Source organism: Terrapene carolina, unplaced genomic scaffold (genome assembly GCF_002925995.2).
Source record: "Terrapene carolina triunguis isolate 2854851 unplaced genomic scaffold, T_m_triunguis-2.0 Scaffold21, whole genome shotgun sequence".
Classification (NCBI taxonomy): Eukaryota; Metazoa; Chordata; order Testudines; family Emydidae; genus Terrapene; species Terrapene triunguis.
In genome coordinates, this window is record NW_020664372.1 from 26,133,678 (window position 1) to 26,154,351 (window position 20,674).

Below are 20,674 nucleotides of genomic sequence, written 5' to 3' on the forward strand. Positions count from 1 at the left end.
AAAGCCAAACTCCAGGAAAAGTTTGTTTAGACTTAACATACTATGTGGATTGAGTCCATAAAGCAGTTTGTGGAAGGTGCCTGCTCACCATCCCTTTGCAGAATCAGGTCTTAGAAGTAACAACATCGCTTTTTGAAATGAAGGTGACTTTATTAAAAAAAAAAAATTGTAAAAACATTTCAAAACAGCAAGTACTATTGATACTGATGATAAAAGGGAAAATATCGGTAGGTATTCCTCATTCAGACTATTGCACACTGTTTTGTATTGTCCATTGAAATTGTTAATAAAATAATTTTCCTTTTATTTTCTTTTAAAGGGATTCTGAAGATAGGTAAACATTCCTAAAAATGACTTTATTTCTTCCTGTTAGAGTTCATCTTTGGCCTGTAATTAAGAAGGAAATATATTAACTACTGCAGTTTTAACAGTCAATATAGTCTTGTATATCTTGCTTTAATTCAATGATCCTTTCCCTTTCTAAAGAGACAGAAAGGAACAATTCCTCTTTGGCCACTGTTTCAGGCCACAGATTCAAACAGTGGCTGCAGCTTCTCCATGTCCTTTATTGGCCACTGTATCCAAGTAAGTGCAGGTTGGTTTGTTTCCTCCCTCTACCCTGGCTTATTTGTGGCTGACAGACACTCTTTGAAGTATGCAGGGCGGAGTGGGAGGAGGGTCCTGAATGTCTGCTGTATCCTCAAACCTCCACTCACAACAGGGTCTATGCGATACAGAATTCCTTGTCTGTGCCAGCCACAGCTGAGTGGGTCTGACTTAATGAATTGGGATATACTCCCAAAGAACTTACTATAAATTAGCTATTAACTTTTAGAGTCATTTAGTTTACTCTTACAAATATTTATTTAATTCTGAAAACATGTGACCACTGAGGCAATCCATTTTCAAGGAAATTATTCTCACTGCCAGGGCTCTTATTTATTCTACAGGAATTATAACCAACCACTGAAAGAGTGTTTTTATCAGCAGTTTTACAAACCAGTAAATTTAAAATAATATTACAAAAATCCAGAAAAGATTAAATTAAAAATAGAAACCTTGACACTTCTGGCTTTTTTTGACTTTCACAGACAAAATTATTGCCGTACTGAAACTGTTCTGTTCTATTACTGTTCTCTACCCAGGGCCAGCTCCAAGTTTTTTGCCACCCCAAGCAAAAAAATGTTCCCGTACCCCCCCCCCAGCCCCACCCCTTCCCCGCCCCATTCCAACCCCTTCCCCAAATCCCCGGCCCTGCCTCCTCCCCCGGGCACGCTGCATTTCCCCTCCTACCCCTCCCTCCCAGGCTTGTAAACCTGGGGGGGGGGCAGAGGAACTGCCCCCCACTGCCACAGCTCACCTCCGCTCCGCCTGCTCCCCTGAGCGCGCCGCTGCCGCTCCGCTTCCCCCCCCCCCTCAGGCTTGCTGCGTGAATCAGCTGTTTTGCTGATTCCATTAGTCCATTAGTTATCAGAATCTGAATGAAACTCATCTTGAGCCCTGATGATGTTGGGTGCTGGACACATTCAGCTCCCACTCAATTAAATAGGAATTGAGGACATTCAGCAACTTACGGGGTCAGATCTTTGTTGTACAGACCATACCTTCTTTCTGTGGCAAGTACATGGAAACAGGTCATCGTCAGGCTGCTCTACCTTCTCCATGCCATCTCTGATTTTTGGCTCACTCACTTGTAAATTGGCATATTCCTAATTCAAAAAAGAGGAAGGTATTCTTACTCTATTAACGGCCTGTAATATCTCACAGCTCAGATCAATAATTTTGTAAGAGCTGTGTGACCAAAGAATCTTCCTTTGCTCTCAGAAAAGCCCACCATATCACAGAGAAGGTAAGCTGATCCTTAACTGCTGTCAGAGATCCCATGTGGTGCCTCACTGAAGTGTCAAAACCTCAGTGCTAATGCACAGACATTTTCAGCTGAGGACAGGGGAATGAGACTATGCTCTTAGATCATTGCTGAGTGCTAGTGTGAGGAACATGGGAACATTTTCTTGTAGATTAGATTGAGATTTATGGGAGCTGGAATGCCTCTCTCAAACTGCCACTCTAACATTAAAGGGATCTTTTAGGGCATAAGCATCACAGAATGTCCACAATCTACTTAATGTTTCCCATTGTTACTCTTTGCTTTCTGACTTCATCTCTGGACTGGCTGATTTCCAGTATCTGTATATTCCTAAATGCTTTCTACATAACTTTTTTTCTAGTAGTCTGACATACTGACCTGGAAAAGTTTGAAATAATAACAGAATACATGATCTCCCATGAGGTTATTTCTTGCAAATTCTTGCCCTGATTTTGCAATATTCCTTGCCTGTCAAAGAAAAGGAAAATCCTGATATAGGAACATTTCTGGAGATGGTAGCAGTGATTCTGAAATGTAACACAATATGTGCAGTTTTAGTAATTAGCCGTCCAATTTTGTAGACAAGTGTTTAGGTACCACCATGGTGACTGCTCCATAAAATAATAAATAAACCTTTATTACTGATAACATGCGAGGGAGACTGAAAATTGACATAATCTTAATGTTGAAAGAAAGGTGTTCTTACAATGTAAATACATCTTTAATTTATCAAAAACTCAAATTTTCAAATTAATGACTGTAGAAGAATACGCAAGCTAAATATGTTTTGCTTCCCCATTGGTATAATATGCGACACTCATTCTTAAGACCTGCTAATGTTTTGTTTGTTTTTAAACAAATTAACTTGTATTCACCTACTTTTAGTTTGTCAGGAAATGTTTCTCTGTGTTTTAATATAGATTTACCTCTTCATCATGATCTTTTGCCCACTGTAGCTTCTCCAGTAGGTCACTCAGGTCATTTTTAAATGGAATGTAGTGTTTCCAGGGCTGCAGCTCATTATAAAAATGTTCATAGTAGAAGGAGTCTTGCTTCAGTACTACACTGTTTCCTGCTAACAGGTAAGGCAATCTGTATGCAGCTACTGTGCCATCAATATTAATTTGATATTTATACTGCAAAAACATACAAGAATTGATTAATAAACATTTTAAAAACAGGTAGCTGGGATTGGTGTTGTGGAGTTTTTTTATCCTGAGAATATTAAATGCAGGGGGCTTGCTCATTTTAAGACATGCAGATTAAGCCAGACAGGCATTGCATTTTAGGTCATCTTTATTGTTAATAAGCAGATGAGATTAGTTCCACTGGCTAAATATATTGTATTGGGAGGAGCTATGATCACCAGTGAGGACAGAGGAACAATAAAATGGAATCTAGAGATTAGATTGGACAGAAAGTTCCTATAAAACCTCAAAATCTAAGTCAAAGCTGATAATCATAAACAGGTTGTGCCTGAAAAGTTAAGTATTTTAATATATATGTATAATATGTACAAAGACGGTAGGCGGGAGGAGGAAAATTCTCAAACACTGGTGAGTTAAGTCTGCAAGAAGGTCTAAATAGCAGTTTATGTCCTACCTTGAAAAAATCAAAAAATGAAATATGCTTCACAATGGGACCATAAAGGCTTTCATCGTGTTTAAAAAAGAAAAAGTTTGTGAAAGCAGCATCTATGATATCTGGATATTTTCTACTAAGTTTTACAAGTTCAAGCCTCTCTTTGCGGCTGTCACGTCCCCTCCAAATTGCTGTAGTATTCTTGTCTTCCCAGGGTGGCCCAGTGTTGGCCTGGACAGACATCATGTCCAGGCTGACTCTAGATGTCAGGAGAGAACAAGTGATTTCAGAAAAGAAGACTCTTGAAGTTTTCATTCACCAGTCTTTTAAAATATTATTGTAATACAATTCTGGACCCAATTCTCCCTCAACAGTTATACACCACGTTTCCACTGATTTCAATGCTGTTATTCAAAAAAGTTTACAATCTAAGAAGACAGATGACATACAAAGGCAGGGTTATAATCAAATAGATGTTTGTAAACTTTTTATGATTGTAATAGATAAAATAAGTGCCAACAAACCCCATCTGACTCTCAAGCTACCATTCATTAGTTGATATCTTACGCCACAGGTGGATCTTGAGGAAAGATTTGAAGGAGGAAGACATCAGTGGCTTTGTGGGTCAGTGCAGAGAAGCATTCTATGTGCCAGGGACAGCATGGAAGAAGGTATGGAGATGGCTGTGGGAGAGGCTGACAAAGGGTGTATGAGGGTGCTTTCTTTGCCAGAGTGAAGGAGACAGCAAGAAGGTGCTGCAGTAGGAGATCAGAATGCACAAATAAAGAGGGACAGACCTGTGAAGGGTCTTGATAAGGACAAGAAGGGTGAACTGAATGCAGTGAAATAGTGTGAGCTGGGGGAAGGATTCAAATGGATTCAGAGTCATGGACAAGAAACATCATCTTAAAAACCGGTTTTGTATGGTTCTGAAGAGGCAACATAGGTGTTAGGGAGGCCTGAGAAGAGGATCTTACAGTAATCAAGATGCGAGATGAAGGCCTACGTGAGAGTTTTGGCTATATGTATTTTAAAAGAAGAATCATAGACTCATAGAAGATTAGGGTTGGAAGAGACCTCAGGAGGTCATCTAGTCCAAACCCCTGCTCAAAGCAGGACCAAAACCAACTAAATCATCCCAGCCAGGGCTTTGTCAAGCTGGGCCTTAAAAACCTCTAAGGATGGAGATTCCACCACCTCCCTAGGTAACCCATTCCAGTGCTTCACCACCCTCCTAGTGAAATAGTGTTTCCTAATATCCAACCTAGACCTCCCCCACTACAATTTGAGACCATTGCTCCTTGTTCTGTCATCTGCCACCACTGAGAACAGCCTAGCTACATCCTCTTTGGAACTCCCCCTTCAGGTAGTTGAAGGCTGCTATCAAATCCCCCCTCACTCTTCTCTTCTGCAAACTAAACAAACCCAGTTCCCTCAGCCTCTCCTCGTAAGTCATGTGCCCCAGCCCCCTGATAATTCTCGTTGCCCTCTGCTGGACTCTCCAATTTGTCCACATCCTTTCTGTAGTAGGGGGCCCAAAACTGGACGCAATACTCCAGATGTGGCCGCTTCAGTGCCAAATAGAGGGGAATAATCACTTCCCTTGATCTGCTGGCAATGCTCCTACTAATGCAGCCCAATATGTCTTTAGCCTTCTTGGCAACAAGGGCACACTACTGACTCATATCCAGCTTCTCATCCACTGTAATCCCCATGTCCTTTTCTGCAGAACTGCTGCTTAGCCAGTCGTTCCCCAGCCTGTAGCAGTGCATGGGATTCTTCCGTCCTAAGTGCAGGACTCTGCACTTGTCCTTGTTGAACCTCATCAGATTTCTTTTGGCCCAATCCTCCAATTTGTCTAGGTCACTCTGGACCCTATCCCTACCCTCCAGCATATCTACCTCTCCCCCCAGTTTAGTGTCATCTGCGAACTTGCTGAGAGTGCAATTCATCCCATCATCCAGATCATTAATAAAGATGTTGAACAAAACCGGCCCCAGGACCGACCCCTGGGGCACTCGGGTATCTTAGAAATGTTATGGAGAGAGAAGCAGCAAGATTTGTAGAAAGCCTGAATATGCAGGGAAGAGTTGAAGACAACCGTTCTCAGGATACCATCATGAGTAGTGAGGAGACAGATAGAGGTGTCATCAGTAACAAAATACATTTTTTAGTGTTTTTGATTGAACTACATTTGGTCTCTGGTTTCTGAAATAGGACATTGAAGGAATACAACAATTATGTAAAGGATAAAATAGCTAAACTTAGACATTCAGTATACCTTATCTGGTCTAAAATGGTGTCTCAGTGTCCACATAGAAATTAATTTGAATAAATACATAGTACAACAATTATTGAGGTATTGGTAATGTAAGAGTCTATTGGAAGCTCATTCACTCATATTTAGTGCTTTGTGAAAAATTTACATAGTTTCTTACCGGCCCATAGTTTCTAAAACTGAGTCCGTCAAATCATAGGTTGGCATCACAATGTCTTTTGATTCAGTGGATCCACACCATGAGAAGATGGGATGAAGGTTCTGAGTAGATTTCTTTTTCTCTAAAGGCCAATCCCCTAAATTAACAAAAAACTCTACGTCTGGCATTTTCACCTAAAAGAAGACAAATGATAGTGTTGATGTGTTAGTGTGTATTGTATGTGTTAATACATAGGAATACCCTTTTTTTTCCTTGATCAATATGGTATTTGAAATTATGTACAATAAGAGAAGTCTAAGGGAAAAGTTAGGTTCAAGGCTATAATATATTCAAAAACTATAACAAGTGCTCATCACGCTTCAGGAATGCTGTTCACAGAAATCCATGTTTTAACTATCTTTATTATCATGTCAGAAAACAAAGCAGCATTATAACAAATTAGTTTTCAAAAGGAATCACACAAAAGCTACTCTTCTAGATATAACAAAGCATCCTCTCTCCTTGTTCATGATGCTCAGGTCTTTGTATATACACCTCTACCCCGATATAACGTGATCCGATATAACACGAATTTGGATATAACGTGGTAAAGCAGTGCTCCGGGGGGTGGGGGGGGGGCTGCGCACTCCAGTGGATCAAAGCAAGTTCGATATAACGCGGTTTCACCTATAACGCAGTAAGATTTTTTGGCTCTGAGGACAGCGTTATATCGGGGTAGAGGTGTATTCCAAAACCAAAAACCTCCATTTCAAAAGCTATTAAGGTTGCAAACTGACAGCAGTGTAGTTGTACCGTGCTATTTACAAAATCTTACATAGATGGAAATTAATACTTAAGGACACAATTAATTTTACACTGTCTACATAATAAAACCACATTAGCCTTATTAAATAAAAGATATACCTATTCCATCACTGTACTATAATGTTAATTCTGACTAAAACTACTGTTCCTTCATCAATGATCACAAAATATAAACAAAACTATCTTCTAAAAATGGATAACAATTATCTACATACACATTAATTACCAATATTGACCAAGTCCCCACGTATATATAATATGCAATTATAAGCACATTACTGCCTCTACATAACGTGTGCATACGTAAAACTTTTCTTAAATGCTTTGTTGTTCAGACCAGCAAGGTAATTAATTTCACTGTGGCTCATCCACATTGCAACATGTCTTGATTCCTCTGCTGTCCAAGCATTAGAAACATTAGGTTTTTGACTCAGCTTACATTCAGAGACAGAGATAGAAACTAATCCTCTGCCAGATATCAAGTAGGGTTTATACACCCTCTCATATGGTTGAGGAAGGACAGCAAAGTTTATTTTCTCTAACTTGATAACACAGGGAAACCTTTAGCAAGCATTCCCTGTTAAGAACAGGCAGAAAAGCATGGGAGTTCTAGAGGTAGAGAAACAAAGGACCAGTTCTTATTTTCAGTTTACATACAGACACATAGGGTTCTATCTGGCTCTCACTAAAAAAAGGGAGTCTTCACTTCAGAGAGAGCTGGAAAGGCTGTAATCTTTAGGAATAATCTTTATGAACACAATGCCATCTACTGGTTCTATTCGATAACTGTAATGGACAAGCTATAAACTACATATTATCAGTGTTTACATTTTCAGACCACAGAGTCATTTGGGGGCTAATTTTCTCCTTCAACACAATAGATTTTTTTGTTCTTCAATCATATTAGCCAATGGAAAAGTTGTATAGAACTGAACAGGGATGAAACAAATAGGATTCTCTAGAAATTTAATTTTGAGTATAGTTGGGGCTATAACCTAGGTGCTTATTTAAATTATGGCAGCTTCCCCAGGCTGCCCTCTGAGCAGCGGTGATACTCAGATCTCCACAGTACTATGTGCTGTGACCCCACTCCTGCTTACCCATCCATGCCCCTATGCAAGGGCTTACCAGGCAGTCCACAAAAGATAGCGTGTGGTAGTGCTTTGTGGTTTCTCCACTGGGGGACATCTTCCCCAGCCTCTCTTTGTCTCTGGCCTCTTTCCACAGTGTATAGAATTTAATAGAGAATTATATAAATTCCCTAAGGTTTGTTTAAATCATCCTACAAAATGTATTAGCAGTGATATAATTCTCTGTTAAATCCTATAGGATGGTTCACAAAGCCTATGGACAATTGTTTTCTATTAAATCCTATATAGGCCTTTGTCATAAGGTCTTGCTGCCTAATTAATATTTGAGAGACAAGGTCGGTGAGGTAATATCTTTTATTGGACCAGCTTCTGCTCGTGAGAGAGAGACAAGCTTTCGAGTTTATACAGAGCTCCTCTTCAGGTCTGGGAAATGTACACCGAGTGTCACAGTTAAATAGAAGGAGGAAGCAATCGTTTAGCATAAGTAGTTAGCATGTAAGAGACCATTCAAGGTGGAGTGGCATCTTAACATCTCTGCTGTCATAGGACAAAAAAAGGAGGACTACTGGGTTACAGACTGTTGTAATAAGCCATAAATCCAATGTATTTATTAACTCCATGATTTTCAATGTCTAGCAAACTTAATTTAAGCTCCCAGGCTCGTCTTTTGAAGGTGTTGTGCAGATTTTATTTGAGGACGAGGACTGAGGGGTCAGATATGGAGTGATCTTTTTGTGAAAAGTGTTGACCCACAGGTTGATCTGAGGAGAGAGTCCAGAATACATACCTTAACACACTCTGTGTAAGCTCGAAAGCTTGTCTCTTTCACCAACAGAAGTTGGTCCAATAAAAGATATTACCTCACCTACCTCATCTCTCTAATGTTCTGGGACCAGCATAGTTAAAACAACATTGCCGATAATTAACATTTGTAAGTTACATTCTGCAGACTAATCAAAGAGCATACCAGAACATCCAACTTCATTAGGAACAATCCTGCTAGCTTATTACTTATTAATGTGAAAGTAATAAAAATAAGAGAACAAGAACAGTGGTGTTTTCTTTATTGTTGCGGAGGCATCAACAAAACTGTAATAAAGATTTCGGGGAATGTTTTGATAGTTAAACACTATCATATACAATATATAAAACTAATATATACTCACTTTTCTAGTCAAAGAAAGTAGTATAGCGTCCATGAAAATCCTGAAGCCTACATGCTCACCATGGGTCCTTATATAAACCTAAAAATAATCCAAAAGTTATTGCATTAGTGTTTTTGCTTGGGGGAAAAATACATTATTGGAGCTTACCTGTTTCCACAGTAAACAATCAGACAGATTGTATGGCTTCACCTTTATATAACTTCAAATAATTTTAGGAGGCCTTGGAATGTCCTACCTCTCTGATGAAGCAAAAAAAGGGGCACACATTTTTTGTCCTTTGCAGTCACCTTTAAAAATGATCCCCTGTAAACAGAAACTCATCACTTTCAAGCCTGACTCTACTGCACTCCTTTCCCAGATTATGTTCATGGCATACAGACAAGGTAGACAAAAATATAAAATATTCTCTCTGAAAGGTTGCGATGTAACACTACTTTATTTCTAGGAATCCAAAACTTTAACACACAAAAGAACCAAAAACAGAGAGAAAGAAGGCAGGCTGCACAACTAGAGAGGCACAACCCACCCTACCTTGTGCTAGGTTGGTTCTTTGACTTATTGCACAAGATTGCATGCTTCCCTATAAAGCCCCCTAATGTGCAAGCAGGGCTAGGAAACACCTTACATTTAAACTGCTAGCTTGTAATTTTAGCAGTTTCCAATACACCACTAGAAGCTCTTCTGAAATTAGTAGAGTTTTGTTAGCAGGAGTTGAGGATTCTTAGACCACCACACCATACAAAATTGATTAGTATTCAAAACTCTTGTAAAGCCTAGTGGACAGGAAACTGAACCGGGAGTCAGGACATTTGGATCTACTCCTAACTCTACTATTGATCTGCTGTGTGACTGTGGGCAAAGTAATTTGCCTTTCTGTGTTTCAACTGCCCCATCTATAACATGGATGTAAAACACCTTACAAAGGAAGGAAGTATTGAGTTCTACAGATGAAAAACACTATATAAGAGTTAAATATTATATTTGAGGGATAATGAAGCAAACAATGGAGGTGTGAGAGCTTCTCAAAGAAAAGGTCAAAAGAATCCTTTATAATGGAAAGTGCTAACCAGCCTAAATATATGACTAGCTAGAAGCCTCCTTTTAATACTTCAGCTAAATCACATACTGTACCTTGTTATCTTTTATGGTATAGTGACACAAGCTCTGTCTTTGTCCAAACCGTTGTGGAATTTCCTTTGCAATCTTATCTGGATCAACAGTGGGAAAATGTGCTAGGTCTCTCTGAATCTGTGGAATGGCTTGAGGGCAGCTCATATCTTCCAGCCATGCAGTGCTGTCTTCGCGAGGGCAGTCACAATTCTCATGGTAAACAGGGCCTGTTGTACACACCACAAATTTTTATTTTAATGTGCAACACAGACAAGATATTGAATTCAGAAGTTAGTTACCCTGGACTTTGAGACAAATTCAGAGGTGAATCAGTATAATATAATGTAAGTTACACTTTGTTCCAGCCCCCTTAGCATGTAAATTAGACTCTTAGGCCCTTGTCTACAAAGGGGAAATGGAACAGCATAACTGTTCTGGTATAATTTAGCTATTCTAGAATAACTGCCCCGTATGGATACTCTGTTCAGAATAAAAGAACCTATCTCCTGCCTGAGGCCCAGGGTTATCCTGAAACTAGGGGAAGATAGGCGTTTGCCTGCCTGTCTTGCCTGATGTGGGCAGAAGAGGTGGCAGGTCCCTGTTCAAATCCCTTGTCTTTATCAGGCGACAGGGGACCTGAACTAGTGGTATCTCATATCCCAGTTGAATACCCTGCCTATTGGGCTAATGGTTAAAAGGAGGGCTTGGTTCTCCTAATTGTCATTTTGTGTGGAGTTAGGCAGCCTCTGAGCATGCCTACCAGATTGGCCGCTGCAGGCAAGATACACATGCTTGTTTTTCCCAATCTGTGGATCACTCTGGCCCCTTGGTGGGAGATAGATGTCTGGATGCCTTGAGTGAGGCAGCAGTGTACATGTTCAGAGGCAGAAACATAGGCACCTAGGGAATTTTTACACAAAAGCTTAGGTGCTGAAGGTATGTCTATTCAGAGATAAAAAACCCATGGCTGGCCAGGGCAGCTGACTTGGGCTCATGGGGCTCAGGCTCTGGAACTGAAAAATCGCTGTGCAGACATTCGAGCTTGGTCTAGAGCCTCAGGTCTGGGACCCTCCACCCTTTCAGGATCCCAGAGCTTGGGTTCTAGCCCAAGCCCGAATGTCTGTCTACACAGCAATTTTTCAGTCCTAGAACCTGAGGCCCATGAGCCCAAGTCAGCTGATCTGGGCTAGCCATGGCCATGCTGCAGGCTTTTATCCCTGTGTAGACATAGCCTGAGTGAGTTTAGGTGTCTTCAGGGTTCAGGGGAAGCTGAGTGGGGATTGTGGATTGCAGTAGAACCTAAAACTGGGAATTGGGTGCCTAAGTACCTTTGTGAACCCGAGCCTCAGCAACTTGCAGGATCAGATCCTAGTACTGTAAAGCATTTTGGGCTACAGTTTGTACGAAAAAACCCACTATGTAAAATAAAGTTGTATTATGTAATTCTTTGTACCTTTTAAAATATATGGAGACTTGGCAACATGTTTGTCTTCGACTTTGATTTCTATCTTCAGGTTTTTGTAGCTTGCATACATTCTGTACCTCACAATGAAGGAGCCATCTTTTCTGTCTAATATCTGCACTCCTATCCGAGTGAACTGCTCATCAGGAGCAGTGATCTTCACCTGGAATGTATTTGCTCCTGGCGAGAAAGTAAACCTACACAGGGAACAAGTACAATCGTGATTAAGAAGTGACTACGTAACAGTTTTCTTAGTATCTGATCCAATGCCAGTTAAAGTCAATGGAAAGATTGCCATTGACTTTAGTTTAGTGAGACCTAGATTGTGCAATATTTCCAAGTGCTCAGTGCCCAGATTTTCCAAAGACTTCAGCTCCAATTTAGACACCTAAATAAGGCCTGGATTTTCAAAAGTGCTCAGTAGGCAGCAGCTTCCACTGTGGCACCAATGGGCAGATTTCAATAGACCTTAGCACCCAATGTACTGAGCTCTTATGAAAATCTATCTTCTTATTTTGGTGCCTAAATGAGAGCCAAGCAGTTTTGAAAATCTGTCCCTGAGTGTGAGGTCTGAGCCCTTCTGAAAATTCGGACCATAGTGACTCAACAGACCATTGAGACGTCCTGCCCCTACAAGTGAACTAGTTCAAAGCCAAAGTACCTCCTTGCCCAGTGACGTTTCTGCAGATATGAGCTTGTGAGGTAAATGAGCTCTTCTGATTCAGCACTTCTCTCCCTTCTGGTATTAATAAATGAACAGCAATCCTCCCATTCTAGGGTCTTAAAGTGCTTCCCCCTACCTGGGAAATAGGAGTGTACTACTTTTGTGGGGAGGAGGGTGAAGTGACTCTCTCAACATCACATGGAGAGCCAGTGGAAGCATGGGACCCACGATTCCTAGCAATCAGTCCTATGTATTAACCACAAGACTATCTTTGCAGAGGGTCCTTTTCCTTTCTCTTTCCTTCACCCCTCTCTCTCTTTACCACCAGACCCTTTCTCTCCCACATCCCCTTTTCCATTGGTCCTCTTCCTGGTTTGGTAAAGTCTCCCTCTCACTCTTTCCTTTTTCTTTAATTTCTTTCTAACCCCACTGATCCTGTTTACCTCACAAAAAAGCAGCAGTACTGGCCACCTATTCCTCTTCACTTCTTGCCCCAATTCATAGAGGTGGTTGTGGAGCAGCAAGAAAAACGGGAGGTGGAAATCTTGGCTGCCTGCTCAGAAGCGCCAGTAAATGAGAGTAGGAGCTGAAGACAAAAACTTTTCTTATTACCTGCAGCACTACTTATGAGTGACATTTCAACTGGCATGAGTGACCAAGTGACTGTGCCCTCCAGATGAGTGACGCTGAGTAGGTATGGAAACTGTAAGAACAAGTTTCACTTTGCAAATTTTACACTTTGGTAACTTTACAGCTACTGAACCAAATTTCTTCAAATTTGGCTTGCTTTGTAGGTCTTATGGAAAGATATATAGTCTTTAACAACAGATGTGGGGAAAAGAATTGAGTACAATATCTAAACATTTGAAGATAATCTCTTGTTTATACAGGAAGTCAGAATATCTCAAATATAAATCTCAGGATAGAAATAGAAGAACTTTAGGAGTGTCCCATAAATAAAAAAAATGTTTACGGGATTTTGCTCAAACTTTAAAAAGAACTTCACAATGTATAGACACCAAATCTAGAAAAATTCAGCCTAAAAAGTGAATGGCTTGGAAAGTTATGAATGCAGGGAACAGTTTTACAACTGTAACAACGGTTTGTGCTACCAGGTATTAAACAAGATTGTCCATCTCTACTTCTTTGATCAAATCTATGCTGTGTTTGAAGGATGTGGGCTACCAGAGCTAAAAGGGACAGCTTTCTAGCATCATCCCTTCCCAGTACCTCACTAAGATACTAGGAACTCTACAGAGTGTGGGGGTTTGGTTAGGAGGTATCTGCTGTCTGGGACAAGGTGGCATTGTTCACCCTGGCAACCTTGAGGGAATCCCCACATAAGATAATGCTAATCTCATTGCTGTTACTTTACATGGATTCCCCACTCTGTTGAATGAAACTGTACATTCTCCTTGGGAAGGGGTTTGTGGATAGCAACCTGTAGGGACGCAATGGCAGCTTGGGTCCTTTAGAAGCTGTGCTCCTGTTAAAGAAGGGGAAGGGTCTGGGAAGCAGTGCCAAAGCATACAGACTCTCTGTCCAAATGGATCTGGCCTCCTCAGATTTTAGGGAATTTGCAAGTTTAAGGGGCTGAGGAGATTTTCAAAGCAATAAATGACATTTAGATGCCGAACTCCCACTGACATTTAACTCCCACTGCCATTGGTGCCTCTGAAAATTTCCTCCAGTCCCTCTGCCAGTTCCATGAGGGGATAGAGGGAACAAGCCCTACCTCTTCATGGAATATTTTGGTGAAAATGCCACAAGTGGCAAGTCATGGGTTTCCTGTTCTCTGCTGGGTTTTTCCTGTCTAGAGATGATCTGGCTCACTAATTTCAATCTTTGAATTAAGCTTTAGGTTGTCTCAAAACGTTGCTAGGTTTCTTTAATGTTCTATACAGTATTTAATAAGCAATTATTTTAAATGGATTCACAGATCTGATACTTACATGTTTGTGGGGATTACTGGTTTGTGTGGCAATGGAAAGAAGCAGGAAAGTCTAGAGGTCACACCATAACTTAATCTGACCAGTTTCTTATATATATAGGCTTGACAAGGGAGAATTAGCTGTAACTTGTTTGCTGGGCCAAGACGCTTCTATTTTGTCTGTAACCCAATTTTCATTTTCTTTCCCCATCTCACATCCTGTATGATGCCTTGAGGTGAAATGGCAATTTTTATATTAGGGCAATGGAGCAGGAGATTTTGAAAAGATCGTCATAGGTTTTTTAAACGTATATTATTTTTTTTCTTACTGTGGATAATATCCCAACGGAAGCTTAAAAATAAAATCTCAGGGCCAAATTAACTGCTGGTGGATGGGGGAGGGAGGTGCAACTCAAATGATGTCTATGGAATCACAGCTTTATGTACCAACAGGGATTCTTGAATCTTTACTGAATATTTTTCCTTCATGTATTGTGCAAGTACACTGATTTCCAGGAGTAAGGTCTGTTGGAATTCATTTAATTAAAATAACATTAGAGCATTTTGACACATGACAATTAAACAAAGTTTACAAAGAGATATAAGGCATAAAAATATAAGTCAGATTTGGGGCCTTCAACATTAATATCCTTTTCTGCAAGAAAGGCAAATTAAGCAGCTTTCTTAATTAAATAACAAGAGAGCCAATATATACAGGCATACCCATGTGGCTCTGAAGAGAGGGTAGGGCCAATTCTACTGGTGATGTACAAAACACAATGGAATGTAATCTAGATGTGAGGGGTCTGGCTCTGCAGTGTAACTGGAGGAAAAGTAGTAAAAGTTATTTTGTCAAGGAAATCCTGTAGGTATGACTTGGACCCAGATCCTCAGAACACTTAAGCATGTGTGTAATTTGAGTAAAGTTGCACAATGCTTAAATATTTCTGGGGAAAGGGCCTTGGGAATGCCAGCGAGGGAACATAGTCATTTCTAATTTTAAATTCAGATACTGTGGGGATGGGAGCCTCATGAGTATTTAGACCTGTGAAGTAAGAAAGTGCCATTTTTAAACTTTTTGGCCAGAAACACAATTTAAAGTTGCTGTGAGTGATAAGGTGCTGTCATGCTTACCTCTGCCCTTCAGTGTCCAAAGCCTGAACATAAAAATATCGAGCAGGGAGGACAACATCTGCTCTCAGACCAGGTCCCCATATTAAACTGTTCTCCGGACTCAGCTGGTTTCCTTCACCCGATACAGTGAACTCGGGAATTGTTCCAAGCGTTAAATAACAAAGCAGCCAAATGCTAAACATTTACAAGATTTCCTCTTCAGGGAAAAACACCAACAAGAAGACAGGCCAAGCTGCAGAGAAGGGGTAGAAAACGTGTGCTGAAGTGTAACTTGTGTCTCGGTTACGGCTGCAATCACATCTGCTCAGTTACACATCTGCCTTGACTTAGCGTTAACTTGTTTGTTTCAAAGAAGTCTTGACTATTTCCACTTTCCCCCTAAGCAGACTACAGCGGAGAAGCTAGTTAACTACATTAGTTACCACAGAGTAGACACAATCAGGAGCTGCTGCCGTGTCCCTGTTTCTTTGTCTCTGTGTGTATCGATTCTTCTGCCTTTAACCCTGGAGCTGGAACAGCATCTTCGGGTTAACCCTATCGTCAGTCTGAGCGGGCAGGAGAGGAAAGGGGATTGTTTCATTGGTCCAACAAAACTTCTTCCGAATGAATAATGATATTGTCTCACTTCCCAGGCTGAGCAGTAATGCTGGGAAATGTAGTCCAGCAACAAGAATCACAGCAGTCTTGTACTTCACCACTCACACTCATTACCAGTATGGTTTGGGCGGGCGAGAGAGCCTTCACGTTATTTCAAACAAGAGTGCAGACATTTGCAGCGTACTGCAAGTACAAGTTTAAATGGGACACTGTCAGCTTAAAACTTACACTTCTGTCCGAAAATGTTGTACCTATTATTGCCTGCGAGTAACACACAAGGTTACAAGTGAAAGGTTTTTGAAATTAACGTTTTCAGTTTGTTTACTTTATGTATTTAACATTATATTGTATGGACATAGCTTCTCTGTTTCCTTTATAGTCCATAGTTAGGGCTAGATCCATTTATACTCAGTGCTACAACACCTAAATTTAGGTGTCCTGTTGCCTAATGGAATCCACAACCCTGAGTTAGGGATGCACAGGGAGAATTAGGTGCCTAAGAATGGGATCCACAAAAGCCAGCAATGCTGAGCAGGGAGCCACCCAAGCTAGCCAATAGGGAATGCCCAGGAAAGGAGTTTTGCCTACATCTCCTCAAAGGGGCTTTGGCGCCTATCTCTGGTTAGGATTCATAGCTGTGAACTCCCTCCTGAAGCTGGATGCCCAAGTCCTTTCTTGCAAAAAAAAGAGGTAGTGTTGCTGATATAGAAAACTATTAGCCCTGTTGTTAGCGCCCCAAACCAGGATGGGGGAGACATAAAGCTCAAATCCTTCTTCTGCCTGATGGGAAATAAGGATTTAAACTTGTCTTTCAATAGAGCACCCTAACTACTGGGCTATGGGCAGTCTAGGATGGGGCTTTCTCAGTTGCTCCTGTTGAAACTGTTTGACCCAAGTGTGTATAAATAATTAGCATTAATTGGGCCAGAGAAAGCATGCAAATGATTGACCAGCCCTGTGTTTAGGGCACTTTTCAAGTCCCTGCTCTAATATATATTTCATTAGTTACACACAGCAGAATAGCTTAAATAGGACTGAGAAAAACTTGGCCTAGAACACCTCATAGCTCAGCAGATACAGCACTTGCACAAGATGTTGATTGAACAACCTCCTGCAGACAAGGCATTTGAATCTGGGTCTCCTATATCCTGGATAAGTGTTCTAACTTCTAGGCTAAATAGGGTGACCAGATGTCCCAATTTTATAGGGACAGTCCTGATTTTTGGGTCTTTTTCTTATATAGCCTCCTATTACCCCCAGTTTTTTACACTTGCTGTCTGGTCACCCTAAGGCTAAAGGTTATAAGGTGGGGGTGATACCTTATGTTTTGTGAAGTGCCTGATCTGTTGGTCAGCCTCTAAGAACACCTACTGAATCAGGCCTCACAGGTTAGATTTTGAGGATCCTATTTTGAGGATCCTGCCTAGATTTAGACATCCTAGTGTCAGGATTAAATGGCTGTTTGCATAATCACTGCCATATTTTTAGGGGACCTTTATCAGAAACTTAGATGCCTAAGTATTTTAGGCACCTACGTGATTAGGAGATAGTCAAGCAGGGTTATTGGAGGTCTAAATATTGGATTTAGGTATCTAAAGTGATAATTAGGTGCCTAAATCTGTTTGAGGCTCCAACTCTTAGGTTCTGTATTTGTGTGGGTCTTTCAAACAGCAACATCTTGAATACTGCGTACAGATGTGGTTGCCTCATCTCAAAAAAGATATACTGGCACTAGAAAAGGTTCAGAGAAGGGCAACTAAAATGATAAGGGGTTTGGAACGGGTCCCATATGAGGAGAGATTAAAGAGGTTAGGACTCTTCATCTTGGAAAAGAGGAGACTAAGGGGGGATATGATAGAGGTATATAAAATCATGAGTGATGTGGAGAAAGTAGATAAGGAAAAGTTATTTACTTATTCCCATAATACAAGAACTAGGGGTCACCAAATGAAATTAATAGGCAGCAGGTTTAAAACAAATAAAAGGAAGTTCTTCACACAGCACACAGTCAACTTGTGGAACTCCTTACCTGAGGAGGTTGTGAAGGCTAGGACTATAACAGCATTTAAAAGAGAACTGGATAAATTCATGGAGGTTAAGTCCATTAATGGCTATTAGCCAGAATGGGTAAGAAATGGTGTCCCTAGCCTCTGTTTGTCAGAGGGTGGAGATGGATGGCAGGAGAGAGATCACTTGACAATAGAAGATGTCAGCTGAAGTTGCGGGACATTGCTGGTCAGGCTTTGGCTTTCGTTCAGGATCTTGTGACAGCACTTCTGAACTTTCATACTTACATGGAACAGAGAGTCCAGATTTTTCCCATTGATTCTGCCACTGATACTATATCGCCATTAAATCAGAAGGTAAACTTATTTTTTTCAGTTAATATTGTACAGAAACTTGATTACCTTATACTTTGGCCTGTTCCTGATCTCCTCTGATCACTCTCATGGGAAACACCTTATCCTTCCCTTATTGGAGCAACGTTAGATAGAACATTGGATAGAAAGCTGGCTAGATCGTCGGGCTCAACGGGTAGTGATCAATGGCTCCATGTCTAGTTGGCAGCTGGTTTCAAGCGGAGTGCCCCAAGGATCGGTCCTGGGGCCGGTTTTGTTTAATATCTTTATTAATGATCTGGAGGATGGTGTGGACTGCACTCTCAGCAAGTTTGCAGATGACACTAAACTGGGAGGTGTGGTAGATACACTAGAGGGTAGGGATCGGATACAGAGGGACCTAGACAAATTAGAGGATTGGGCCAAAAAAAACCTGATGAGGTTCAACAAGGACAAGTGCAGAGTCCTGCACTTAGGACGGAAGAATCCCATGCACTGTTACAGACTAGGGACCGAATGGCTGGGTAGCAGCTCTGCAGAAAAGGACCTAGGGGTCACAGTGGACGAGAAGCTGGATATGAGTCAACAGTGTGCTCTTGTTGCCAAGAAGGCTAACGGCATTTTGGGCTGTATAAGTAGGGGCATTGCCAGCAGATCGAGGAACGTGATCGTTCCCCTTTATTCGACATTGGTGAGGCCTCATCTGGAATACTGTGTCCAGTTTTGGGCCCCACACTACAAGAAGGATGTGGAAAAATTGGAAAGAGTCCAGCGGAGGGCAACAAAAATGATTAGGGGTCTGGAGCACATGACTTATGAGGAGAGGCTGAGGGAACTGGGATTGTTTAGTCTCCAGAAGAGAAGAATGAGGGGGGATTTGATAGCTGCTTTCAACTACCTGAGGGGGGTTCCAAAGAGGATGGAGCTCGGCTGTTCTCAGTGGTGGCAGATGACAGAACAAGGAGCAATGGTCTCAAGTTGCAGTGGGGGAGATCTAGGTTGGATATTAGGAAAAACTTTTTCACTAGGAGGGTGGTGAAGCACTGGAATGCGTTACCTAGGGAGGTGGTGGAGTCTCCTTCTTTGGAGGTTTTTAAGGCCCGGCTTGACAAAGCCCTGGCTGGGATGATTTAGTTGGGAATTGGTCCTGCTTTGAGCAGGGGATTGGACTAGATGACCTCCTGAGGTCCCTTCCAACCTTGATATTCTATGATTCTATGATCATTACCTGTTAGGTTCACTCCCTCTGGGGCACCTGGCATTAGCCACTGTCAGTAGACAGGATACTGGGCTAGATGGACCTTTGGTCTGACCCAGTATGGCCGTTCTTATATTCTTATGTAACAGGGTAGGAAATAAACAGTTTTAAAATAGGAAAATATTATTGTTAAAAAAAATGGCAGAAGCTGGCATAGTACCTGTCCTGTAACTACTTTAAATATTTTTTCCAAGTTGATTGTAATTTAATTATTGTATGTAAGTATAGTGTTTTATTGTATTGTTAAGAGTTTGTGGTCTGTTTTTGGAAATGATATTATTTCATATGTACAGGTACATATATTTATGAAAGTGGGGAGAAATTTGGAAAGGGATAGCCTGGGGAATGTGAGCCACCCTGAACTGAGAGGTATTAGACTCTCACTCTGGTAGGGTAGAGAAACCAAAACATCCCTGTGGATTTGGTTCAGGTGTCTTGCTTTGTCTACTTAGAAATGCTGAGCTCTGTGTGTTATCTAGCGTTGATGCTGGGTCTGTGGTACTAGTCTGGGTGGCTACAAGATATAGGTGGAGTTAGTTTGAAGCAGACAGGATTCTAGTGTCTGCTTAAATACCAGTAGACCTATCTGAATTCATGGGTGAGATTACAGGTGGTTGAGGATTGTATTGTACACTCTCTGGGTCTTCAATAAGCTAAGTTATGTAAGAGTGAGGGGGCTTATCATGTTCCTCACTTTATGGTTTTGATCATTATGGAAAGGTAACAAGGGTATTTAGGTTTTAAATTTGTGAAATGGGGTGGGAGAGAAGGTTTTAGATGGGCTTGGGTCACACATGTTATTTATTTTAGAAAGAGACCCTAGATGTATTACTGAAACCAGCCCTGGTTACTGGACCCTGGACAGAAGGGCAGCAACTCTATTAATCTGTATACATTGCTGAAGGTAGTAGGAAAAACAGAGTTATCCTGACCAGGGCCGGCTCTAGGCACCAGCAAAAGAAGCTGGTGCTTGGGGTGGCACATTTTTAGGGGCGGCATGGCCGGCAACAGAATGCCACCCCTAAAAGTGTGCCCCGGCCGCCCTAGCTCACCTCCGCTGCTACTGCCGCTACTCGCCCTCCCTCCCAGGCTCTCAAACCTGGGAGGGAGGGGGAGATCCCGAGCGGCCGCAGCGCGCGAAACAGCTGTTTCACGCGCCGCTGCTCCCCCTCCCTCCCAGGCTTGAAAGCCTGGGAGGGAGGGGGAGAAGCGGCGCCCGCGCCGCGGCCACTC

The 20,674-nt window shown here is 41.5% G+C and overlaps 1 protein-coding gene across 2 annotated transcripts; it reads right to left on the reverse strand.

The window, feature by feature from the left end:
- Positions 1–137: 137 nt before the first annotated feature.
- On the reverse strand, positions 138–15,819 carry POGLUT2 (protein O-glucosyltransferase 2). Of its 2 annotated transcripts, XM_024194164.1 has the most exons (11): positions 15,670–15,819; positions 15,248–15,479; positions 11,511–11,716; positions 10,079–10,284; positions 8,948–9,025; positions 5,887–6,059; positions 3,470–3,707; positions 2,794–3,003; positions 2,246–2,335; positions 1,605–1,709; positions 138–387 (listed from the first exon to the last, which is right to left on the reverse strand). In XM_024194164.1, exons 2-11 carry the CDS (start codon positions 15,427–15,429, stop codon positions 370–372), a joined length of 1,506 nt encoding a protein of 501 aa, XP_024049932.1. In that variant the 5' UTR covers positions 15,430–15,479; positions 15,670–15,819; the 3' UTR covers positions 138–369. The 2 variants fall into 2 exon arrangements, with proteins under 2 accessions (XP_024049932.1, XP_029769518.1); XM_029913658.1 differs by having other exon boundaries at positions 15,248–15,819.
- Between the last annotated feature and the right edge of the window lie 4,855 nt (positions 15,820–20,674).

Bases quoted from the DNA above. Each gene is read 5' to 3' on its own strand.
- POGLUT2 (XM_024194164.1), bottom strand. From the start codon at position 15,429: ATGTTTAGCATTTGGCTGCTTTGTTATTTAACGCTTGGAACAATTCCC. The intron at 6,060-8,947 runs GTGAGTATATAT...GTCTTCTTTTAG, and splicing joins TACTTTCTTTGACTAGAAAA to GTGAAAATGCCAGACGTAGA. The intron at 2,336-2,793 runs GTAAATCTATAT...TTTCTTTGACAG, and splicing joins CAAAAGATCATGATGAAGAG to GCAAGGAATATTGCAAAATC.